General features: G+C 40.8%; 1 protein-coding gene across 13 annotated transcripts in view; it reads left to right on the top strand.

The window, feature by feature from the left end:
* Positions 1-11,398, top strand: part of RABEP1 (rabaptin, RAB GTPase binding effector protein 1) — a 76,658-nt gene that overhangs the window by 32,434 nt on the left and 32,826 nt on the right. For all 13 annotated transcript variants that reach the window (XR_006276172.1, XM_038376202.2, XM_038376204.2 and 10 more), the window contains one exon: positions 10,781-10,900. Coding sequence is in view for 12 of the 13 variants with exons in the window: in XM_038376202.2 (XP_038232130.1) it covers positions 10,781-10,900 (120 nt within the window). In the remaining variant the exon portion in view is untranslated. The remainder of the gene's footprint in view (positions 1-10,780; positions 10,901-11,398) is intronic.

Below are 11,398 nucleotides of genomic sequence, written 5' to 3'. Positions count from 1 at the left end.
AGGGTTTCCATAAAAATATTTCATAAAATTCAATAAGGAATTGAATAAATGTAGTCTGACAGATCTGACCTGTTTATCTGCATGTCATTCAAAAATGGAAAACAAAAATTAGAAACTAGTGAAGGCCCAGACAGCTGGTCTGCTCGGTTTTTTGGTTCAATTGCTGCTGAGCTGAAGCTGTAGTTAACTGCTACTTAATAGCTTCTTTAGTATTATACACTTATTATGGTAGTACCCAAAGTCCCAAGCAGGATTGGACTGCCTGTGTGCTGAGTGCTGTACAAACAAAATAAGGAGACAGTCTCTGCCCTGCAGAGCTTACAGTTGAAAAGATTTAGTTCCACAACTTGTGGCACAAGTAAATTAACAAATTGCCATAAACACCAATGTTCTCAATAAAATTCCCTTAAAAATACAAAGAGGAGTATTCAACAAATTGTTCTTAGTGCAAAAAACCTTCCTCTCGGATGCATTTATGTTTTGTATTAACAGAGTTTGAGCTTGCAGGTTACTCAGGTTGTTGCACAGCAACTAACCTAAACTAGGAAGTGGCCTCACTAGCAGCCAGTTCCTATCCAGAGCTCCTAGGATAGTAGGTAAATATTGCAGCATTGGTAAACTTGGCTTTGTTTTAAAGAAAATAAATATGAACAGTTATCCTGAAATGGAAACTCTGAGTATCTTGGGGAACCTTTTAAAAAGATCTCCAAACTCAGAATAACCTGAAGGAGGGGAAACTTGCATTTTTTAAAGAGGGAAAAGCTTGTAAATGGGCCCAATGACATGGTTTAAGCAGGGTGTTTTAGCTGCACTTTTAAGGCATGAGCTTTTCCTGGACAAAAGAGAACTTTTTGTTCTCATCATAGAAGTTTCAGAGTTTTTACTCAAGAGGTTTAATAAATACTTAAAACAAAAATAAGGTGAAATGGACTCCTTTTAGGAACAAAGGAGGAAATGGCTGGCCTGCAAAGATAGAATGGGTGAATCACACGTGAATGAAAGAACTGAACATTCATTCAACTCCAGCACAAGGCCTATAACCCCCAAAGGAGGCACCCTTAATCTCCTTTGTTGCTTTAGCTCAGATGTTTTGATACTTTACATGTCTAGCTGAATTTGCAAAATAACACTTTATCTTCCATCTTGCAGAGAAGCGGGAGTAGGGTGTGTTCATCCACTGAGTTCATAAGTTCCATTTTCAGGACAGACTTCTTTATAAATGAAAAGCCTAGACTTCTCAGCGTTATCCTTCAGATTTCCCTGAAAAGTGGCCCCCTCATCCTTCTGAAACAGGTTCTTTAGTCTTGCAACCAACAAAAATTAATAATTCTGCCAGGGTTGTAAGTAGGCCCACCCCCAGCATAAGATTCAGAATAGGCATAATATTAAAGACTGAAACAAAAACAGGAAGTTCAAAATAAGTACATCATCATCCAGTTTAGTGTATCATCATCAACTGTAGTGGTTGGGGAAATGGATAGTTAAAACACTTGAATCCATGAAATGTACTGTAAGCATGTGTTTACTAACTATTCTTGGTGGTGGCGTGATCATTATTTTTTTCCCCTCAAAGGGAAGAGGGTAGATGATAAAAACAGAACGTGCAAGTAACTGAAAGCTTAGTGAGTATTTTTAAAGTTTTGTATGTTTTTTGTGAACTTCGCTTTGTGTGTAATTAATTTTAAGGTTTCTTCTCAAGAGGCAGTTTCTTCTTCATGCTGAGGTCCACAGATCCATTACAATATGTGCTTTGGCCTACATGCAGATTAGGGGTAAAACCACATCTGTCATTCACTGCCAGCCTTGTTGCTTGAAGTTCTTTCCTTCCTGTTTTTTCTGCCTCCCCTGCAGCAGGTGGGCTCCACCAGAACTCCCTGCTGTAGAGCTTTCTGAGGGAAGTTCCAAACTTTATTTTAAATTTTAGATGAATAACTTGGCTTGATAGTGTGATTGGGTCCCACAGTTGCATTTGATTTTTGAGGTGAGTGCAGCAGTTGGTGCCTCTGCAGGATTCAGGGAGAGAGTTAGTCCGAGAACAGCCAAAGTCCAGAGCCAAGGTCTGTGTTCTGCCCTTCTCCTTCCTGGCTCACTCTCACTGGGGCGCTTGTCTGGCTCTGTGGCAGAGTGTGGTTTTCTTCACAGCCCGGTTTGGGTGGGGTTGCCTTGGCCCCCTTCCTGAGCAGGATAGGAGCAAGGCATAATGGAAAAGAAATGGCTCAGGATCTCCCCCATCTCCATGACAGGAGTGAAGCCATTGGGCATTTGCCAGATAGAAGATGGTCACTACTGAGCCCTTACAGCTCACACCAGCAACCACGTCTCTGATGGCAGAGTTCAGCCACTGCTGCCTCCTCCCTGAGAGTTGTGGATTGAGGGCATCAGACAATGCCAAAGTGCAGTAAAGGGTCTTTGTGCTCTGCTGCCTCTAACAGTCCCCTACTCCTGGTGGTCCTTTCTCATACCCAAGGCTGAGAACTTCAGGGAAAATGCGGACCTATTTGGTCCATGTGGATCCCATGCTATAAGAAAGGATAAAGTTTCTAGGCAAGGGCGGCAGGTCTGTATAATTTTTGGTGATGCCCAGAATGGGTCCAAGTGCCCCCCGCCCCCCCCCCATATTGGTGCACATAACAAAACTAATGGGGTGGGGCCGAGGGGTTTGGAGTGTGGGAGGGGGCTGGGGCAGAGGGTTGGGGTGCGGGGGTGGGGTGAGGGCTCTGGCTGGGGATGAGGAGTTTGGGGTGTGGGAGGAGCTCAGGGTTGGGGTGTGGGGCCCCTCTCAGGTCCAGGAAGTGGGTTGGGATGAGGGAGAGGCTCAGGGCTAGGGCAGAGGGTTGGGGTGCAGGGGAGTGAGGGCTCTGGCTGGGGGTGCAGCCTCAGAGGTGGGGCGAGGCTGGGGATGAGGAGTTTGGGGTGCAGGTAGGCTGCCCCGGGGCTGGGGTCAGAGAGGAGAACTCCACAGTCCCCCCAGCCCTCTCCCTCACCCGGCACCATCACTGCACGTGCTCCTAGGGGCCAGGCCCCTCTCAGGTCCAGGAAGCCCACTCCCCTCCCCTGTGGTGAGTGCTGTTGGGGGGGTGGGCTGCCATCACGTGTGTGCCTCTGCAGGTTTCGCTCCCTTTTGTAGCTGGCAGCGGCCAGCGAGAGGGTGCAGGCAGGGACAGTCTGGGGGAGGCGCGGGGCGACATTGGTGGAGCCATGCCCTGAATTTGCTGGAGCACAGGCACTACAGGCCCATATAACTCGCTGTCCTTGCTTCTAAGGACCCCTTCCTTGAGAGACCTAGAAGGGGTCCATGTCGAGAAGAGGAGACACACAAACCCAGACTCTGAAGGACAAGGAGATCACTAGCAACTTAAAACATTTTCCAAGCCATTTCTGAGCCCAGTTTTGCTCCTATTTCTAAAGTGGTATTATGGGGCAAACTTCCAGAAGGAAAATAAATTATTAATAAAATCAGCACCTACTTCCCTGCTCAGCATCATGGACTGCTACAGGACAGATAAGCCTCAGTGCCTGGTTCTCCAGCTCACCTTCCCACAGTGCAGCATGAAGGATAATCCTCAGTGCCAGATTCCCTGCTCACCATCCGAGTACAGCATGTCAGATCAATGCAGAAAGAGTAGGCCATATACATGTGCTGATTCCTCTAGGTATCCATTCGTCCCTCTTCCCCTGGGGTATTGTTTCTCCTTAGAGAACAAAGGCCATCAATCCAAATCAGAGTTAGAGAATCAAAAAGCAAAATATATTAAAAGTGGGATTCAAATGTTTCATGCGGGTATATGGTATTTTGGTCCTTGGGAGCAGATGCTCAAATCAGTTCCCAGCTATCTTAGTGGTACAACGGGAATCTTTATGGAAAGCTGAAGCTATTCAGAATCATTGGAAAAGTTTTCTTATAATCCTGATTCCTGCCAGACACTATAGGTCAAATTGCAAGTTGAAAGGAGAAAATAGTACTTTACAAGTGATAGCTAGAACAAGTGCAGAATCAATAGCTGCTATCTGTTGCCTCAGTTATCTGTCAGTCTCCCAACCAACCCTAGCTGGAGTTAGGCTCCTGATTGGGAGAACAAGGAATGAATACAGCTTTGATCAAATGAGGTCATTGGACATTTTCTGAAGAAGGTACCCTGTGTACCTATGCAAGAATTTCAGGAACAGCTTTGTCCCAGTCCCATTATCAACAACCCATAGAAACACCACAGTGTGAATGAAGTAATCTATGTACTTCAGAGGGGAGCGTAGAAATCCACTCCCCATCCTATTCTAACCTCAGAATTGGGGGTCTTCAAAGCAATCCTATTTTGCCATCTTCAAACAATGCTTAAGCTTTGCAGGTAGATAGATTCCTTTTTCTCTTCCCAACTTAAGTCATTACCATTTAACCGTACATATGCTCCCAGGTCTCCCTTCAGGATCATGATATCAGTAATGTTGGCTTTAAGGAAGAAGGAAATTCACTTCTTTTCCTGGACAACTTTTCTGATGAGGGCTATGTACTGATAGAAAGTTGAAGCAAACTGATAAATTTCCTGAAATATCATGGGTTCAGGACAAACACAGACACATGGTACTAGGGAAGTCAGTCATTGGCCTGGGTGGAGGATGAATCAAGTACACAAGGTTTTATCTCAGAAGAATGTTAACAGAAGATGATTGCCCTAATATAAAACAAGTGGTATCTCTGAAAGAAAAATCTAAATCTTACCGGAGCCTTTTGGGAATTCTGATCTCCGACATAGGCATGCTTTAATGGTCTAGAGTGTGTATTATCCAGTAATCCTGCGTATCCCCTTCCACACCTCATCCTCTTTCATTCACTGTCAGAGAAGTCGCTCTGATTGTATATTTTCTGCTCCCACAGCAGGTTTGTTTTAGGGATTTTCCTAATTTAGTTCAGGAAATGGTACCAGAAAAAGAGCATAGCGTCCACCAGCTGGAACATAATGATTCATTTGGACCACTGCTTCTTCCCTGGATAGCAGACCTGTTCTGGTTGAGTCAATCAAAATGTCTGACGTTATTTTCATAATAATTGAGAAGAACACAATCAGTCCTATCCCAGAGAGAAATCCTTTTTTCCTGTGTGGAGCAAAGTTTCCTCTCTCTGTATGGAGTGCCCACCAATGGGGAGATGAAGAACAAGACTTGCATTGCAAAAATCAGGTTAGTAGTGTGGCTCCTACACCCAGAAATATCTCATTCCATCACAAGTCAGTTTGGTAGGCTTATGATCAACCTCTTTTGTCTTCTGGAAACAGTAAATAAAATTCCTGCAGCGTCAGGACCTAGGATGTAAGGCAGTGAATGACGTATCAAAACTGGCAAAAGTCAGTTATGCTTGTCTGCTATGTCTGCCCACCTTTTTCACCACTTCCCAGACAGTACAAAAGATAAAGGAATGAGCGAGCAGTGGTGATACTTTTTGCCTTTCTGGCCAAAGTGGTTATGGTACTCAGACTAGGTTAACCTAGAATTGGATCTTTTGATGTCTTTTTCTCACAGAGATCTTCTATTGTGAGTCAAATCTTCAAACCAGAACCAGATAGGTTTTAAAATTAATTCTTGGATGAAGTGAATATTATTCTCATGAACCCCCAAAAAGCAGTCAAATGATGCAACTTATTCAACTGTCTCATGTAAAGTCCATAGTTTTAACTGCAATGTAAAACCAGTGAAACATAGCCTGGAATTCTCCAGGAGGGCTTTGTTGTGGTCAAGTCTCTGTAATATAAATTCTCAGCATGTTCAAGAAACAGAAATTTTGTACAAATCACATTATTAAACACTTCCATAGGGCATGAATCTAATTCCAACCCTTTTCAGGCCCTAAAGCACAACCTGGGAACCTCATTCTGCTCCTTAGAGTGCTACACAGATTAAACTCCTGTGGGAAGTATGGTCATTCTTCTTATGCATTGGAACAGGCCTCCCAATAGCTACTATCTCCAATCAGTTAAGCTTTTTGTTTTGTTTTAATTTGAAGTTGTGAGCCCTCACTAATGAGCCCCAATATTCTACTTTGAATTAAGACAGGTAGGCATTCATTCCCTACGTAAATTCAAGAAATATTCTGGTTAAATATTCAAGACCAGTCCTTAGGAGCTCTGGAAAATCTCATGGCAGAGTAGTCATGTCTCCCCTATTGAGATGTCTTGGATGGCCATTAGTTAACCAAATTCTGCCTAAGGGTCATCTAAATGTATCCAATGCCACTTCCTTTCTTTTGGCAGAGGGTCTTCTCCGTGCCTTTGTGCCCAGGGAGGGATGGAGAAGATATTCTACTTCCTTTTGAATATCCATATTTAAAGGATAATCCTGCTTCCCATGCTCAGGACACACTACTATGAAAATCCTCTTGTAATGGTTCTGAGGACTTTAGCTCAAAGAAGAATGGGAAAAATCTGTGCTTACCTGAAAATTTTCCTTACTATAAATAATAAGATCCATGGATCCGGTTCACTTTGGAGATAAGCAGTCATCTAGAATAGAGATGGAAATTGACATCCAAGGAGTAGGATTTACCATGCTTTGCAGTAGAGGAAGTTGTTTTCTTCCCCACCCCTTCAAAGTATAGTTAACACAATCTGTAATTTAGGAGAGTAAATATGTATGATCTTTGCATAAAAAGCCTGGGGTGAAATTTTGGGACCATTTAAGTGAGTGGGAGATTTCACCACAGGATCTTTTTTCCTAAGATTATAATCTCTCATTGCTTATTCACCATCTGAAGTACAGTTGGTGTGATTCAAACTCGGCGTGTTGCAAATAAATTGAACAGATGTGGCAAAGAATGTGAAGAGAAGAAATTTTTCAGTTGCTTATATACCAGCACTAAGAGTCTGAGTAACAAGCATGGGAATTGAAAAATTATCATTAAGATATTTTGATGTAATTTACATTACCGAAACCTGCTGGGATAATGTGCATGATTAGAATGTTAAAAGAGGAAGTTACTCGTCTTCCTGTAGTAACGAGGATTCTTCTAGATGTGTGTCCCTTTGGGTGCTCCACTTCAGGTGTCGGTGTGTCCCTGCACCACAGATCGGAGATTTTCAGTAGCGGTGCTCAGTTGGGGTCACTTGTTATAATGTGGGTAGGAAGGATAGAGTGGATTTAAAAAAAAAATTGAGGGCTTGGTACTCTACATTAGAGACACTGTTACCTGTTTCTGAGGCATTAATAACTCAGAACCATAGGATTTTGAATGCACAGGGATCAATGTGCTAACTAATAAAACCCAGTAGGGGATACTGGTGGGGATCTGCTACAGACCACCGAATCAAACTGGAGGATAAGATGAGTTACTCCTTCAGAATTTGACTGTAATGTGTGGAAAGAAAAATTTGTGGTGGTACGGGGGACTTCAGTTTTGGAGACATGCTGGAAGTCTCATACAGTTAGTAGTGAAACATAATTAGAGTTTCTAAAAAGTATACATTTTCTAACACACACACATTGCACCAACATGAGGTAACTCTGGTTTGGACCTCATTATGACAGATAAAGATGAATCCATCACTGAACTGTAAATTCATGGTTGCCTAGGTACCCGTGATCATGACTGTGGTTTATATTCAGTGTGGACAAACAAAGGACCATTCCAACAAACTTCACTGGTATTAATTATATTCCACCCTTAATTTTTTTTTAATTAATTGAATCCCATATCAGCTTTTCCATTATTTTACATTATGTGTAAAATCAGTACTAGGCCCAAAGTTTCATCAGTGATCTGGAAGTCAGTGTAAAATCACTGCTGATAAAATAAAGATAAAGATTGGTGGAATGATAATGATGAAGATGGAACAGTCATACAGAACAATATGGATCACTTGGTAAACTGGACCCATTCAAATAAAACACGTTTATTCAGCCACGTGCAAAGTTATTAATCAGGAACAAGGAATGTAGGCCTTACCTAGAGAGAATGGTAGACTGTATCCTGGAAAGCAGAGACTCTGGAAATAAATTGGGTGTCATAGCAACTGAACATGAGATCCTAGTGCAATGCTGTGGCATATACCTATGTATATGGCATGGATGAGACCAATATTTGAATAGTGTATCCTGTTCTGGTATCCACATTTTTTAAAAGATGTTGAAAAATTTGAGATGGTCGAGGAAAAAAACCCACAATGATTCAAGGGCTGGAAGAAATGCCTGGTAGTGGGAGACTTAAAGAGCTCAGTCTGTTTAGCTTACCATAATGAAGATCGAGTGGTGGCTTGATTACAGTTTAAAAATACTCCTTTGGGGAGAAAATACCAGGTACTAATGGGTTCTTCAGTCTAGCGGAGGAAAGCATAATAAAAACCAGTGGTTGGAAACTGAAGTGAAATTTGCGTTAGAAATTGGACACACATTTTTAACAAACTGCCAAGGGAAATGGTGGATTTTCCATGTCTTCGTGTCCTCAAATCAAGACTGATTTGCTGTAGCAAGCACAAGTTATTGGGCTCAATACAAAGATAGCTGGGTGAAATTTAATGACCTGTTTTGTACGGAAGGTCAGATTAGATGATCTAATAGTCCCTTCAGGCCTTAAACTCTATGAAGTTCTACTTGTATGAGCCTTGCAAAGTATTCTTTCTTGTGGTGTCTAATAAATGCTAAAGAACAGAATGTAATCCCTGAGAGCAAACTTCTTCCACAGGTTAGGTACTGTTTTGTTTTTTTTTTAAATAAGAATTAAATAGGACCTTCAGCTTTCTCTAGGACACCCAGGATTAGGCTTTGCCTCCGTTTATAGTAGTTGCAGATATGAGATTGACAAGATGACCAAGCAGGTAGACAATCGTGGAATGCACAACTCAGTGTTAGTGTTGAACTGACTTTTATATGTATTTTACGCACACTTTAAATCTGAGCCTAAATGCTTGCTTCTAATCACAGAGAAGGGAAAAGCTGTAGCAAAATCAATCCCATTGAAATTTACATATCACTTTCCATCTTTCCACTTGATTGCTGCTGAACAGTCCAGTTTTATCTTTGCTGACCTCCCTTTCTCTTCCACTGAACTCACCAGGTACAGCAGCAGAGATTAAAATTGTCGTTTATATTGTGTTCAGGACTCAGCCATGAGAAATTAAAACTTGTAATGAAAGGCTGTTGGAGATGCTAGTAGTATTTGGAAAAGAGATGTTAGAGAACTTATTAAAGTCCTGAAAAAATGTAGATTGTCTCTTAATATAGGCCATAGTGAGCAGCTATGGGGGTTTAAGATCCACTGAACAGTAAAATTGAGAGAAATGTTCAGCAAAGCAGTTTTGGAGTTTCAACTGCTGCTCCTGGTGTTTGAAGAACTTTACTGCTAGGCTGACTGTGTGCCAATGAGGCATATCTGCTGCATATTGCTAGTTTCTCCTTGTAGGCAGTGAATTTACTATGGTTTATGGAGCTGGTTTCTCATTCTTGCAGATTTTTTTTTTGGTTGTTTTAGTCTGTTTAGACAGGCAGAAATGGCAGTGGCGAGGTGCATTAGAAATGAGTGAAGCATGAAGAAATTGGAATCTTCTTTCAAAAGAGACCATACCAAAACAATTTAAAAATAATTAGGATATTTCATTAGCTATTTTTATAACTTGCAGTTGTGTTCAAACAAGTGTTTGTCAACAAATTGACCAGAAAACAGGAATTTGGTCAGTGGTAGTGCTGCCTTGGCTGGTAACATCTATTGCTACATAAAATGTTCTCTTTGAAGCTTTTCTTTTGAAGTGCAGTTTTCATTTATCCTTATGCCAATCTCCTCCAACAGAAGCTAGAGAAAAAATCAGGTTCCAACCCTCCAGTCCATAAACAGAAACGCAAAATAAATGGTGCATCTAGATTTTTTCCTTTTTTGTAGCTAAAACAATAACTCTATATTGTTACTTATGAATTTTTGAGTCTGAAGAATTCCATTGTGTAATGGCTGCTGATTCTGCTGGAGCAGTCACTTTGTAACTTGGAAAGGCCCCAGTACACACTTGAAAGAATGTCAGGGCACATAAGATGTTGGGATATCAAGGTCATCTTCCAACCTACATACTTCTGAATTTGAGTACTTACTGCATTGTCCTATTTTAATTCTTACTATTTTTTTTACCTGGCTCTCTCTCTTTCCTCTTCTTCCTGCTTTCTCATATGAGTCTTCTCATTCTCTCATCCAATTTTTTAACTTTTTCAGCACTAATTGAAAAAAAAACATGTTTTTGACAGCTTTGTTTTGAAATACGTAGTGTGGTAACACTGAAAATTACTTGATGCTTTATCAATAATTCTTGAAATCTAAAAGTAGCCTTCCCAAGCCCATGAAACAGTTATACGGTATTACTGTATGTTACCTGCACCTTTTGAACTTCAAGAGTCAGTAAACCAATACTCAGTACCTAACTTTGTATTGCAATTGCATGATCTCTGTCTCTTTCTCTCTGTATTCTACCTTGCATCTTCTTGGTGAAAAGGCTATGCTTTTTAAATACAGAATAACTCTATGTACACGTTTTAAAACTCATGATCATTCTAGTTAGGAAGGGGAAAGATGTACTAGCTTTCTCCTGTAAAAGCAGACACATGGCCAAATTCATCCATTGCTTTCAACAAATGGGATAAGTTTTATTTTGTCCTAGAGAACACTTGGGGGATTAGCTAAATATATAGTTATATAACAAGTATTGCAAGCAAAAGTGTGGTTTGATTTTTGGCATATTGGTTTTGTTCATTTCTTTTGTGGAAGAAGACTGTTTTTATTGCGAAGTAATATGTTGCATAACACATTACCAACTGATTTCAGGCCCAAGAGGATGCTGAGAAGCTTCGTTCAGTCGTGATGCCTATGGAGAAAGAGATTGCAGTTTTAAAGGAAAAACTAACAGAAGCTGAAGAAAAGATAAAAGAACTGGAGGCTTCAAAGGTGAGCTGAAATTCTAACTATTTTAATCTATATCTGCAGAGAGAATGTGCATCTTACATTATGGCTGTTTTATTGATGCACACAATTGATTGCAAACTTTGTGGCAGATGCACAAATAAGGATGTAATGTGAAGTGGAAAATGCACAATTTAAGTGTCTGCCCTTGTCTTGCAAATAAAATATTCTAGACTATACATATTAATTTGTGTTTCTATTTTGAGGATCTGATAACATGTAAAATTATTGATGCTTAAACCTGAGCTCATGTAGTTTAGATTATCAGAAATATCAGTAATTAAGCTCCATACAGGTGGATATAGTCTGTCCTCTCAAGCAATTGGGTGTCACTACATTATAGGCCATTTAAAGCTACAAAGGAAGTTTTGTAATCAGCAGTGTTTTTAATCTTCTAGAACTGGGGCTTCCCCTCCCCTAGAGATTGCTAGATTTACTTTCTTATCCTATATATAAAAGTAAGGCATTATCTGCAGAATTTTT

The sequence above is a fragment of the Dermochelys coriacea genome, chromosome 17, assembly GCF_009764565.3.
Source record: "Dermochelys coriacea isolate rDerCor1 chromosome 17, rDerCor1.pri.v4, whole genome shotgun sequence".
Lineage (NCBI taxonomy): Eukaryota > Metazoa > Chordata > Testudines > Dermochelyidae > Dermochelys > Dermochelys coriacea.
This window is presented reverse-complemented; position numbering and strand designations above follow the sequence as displayed.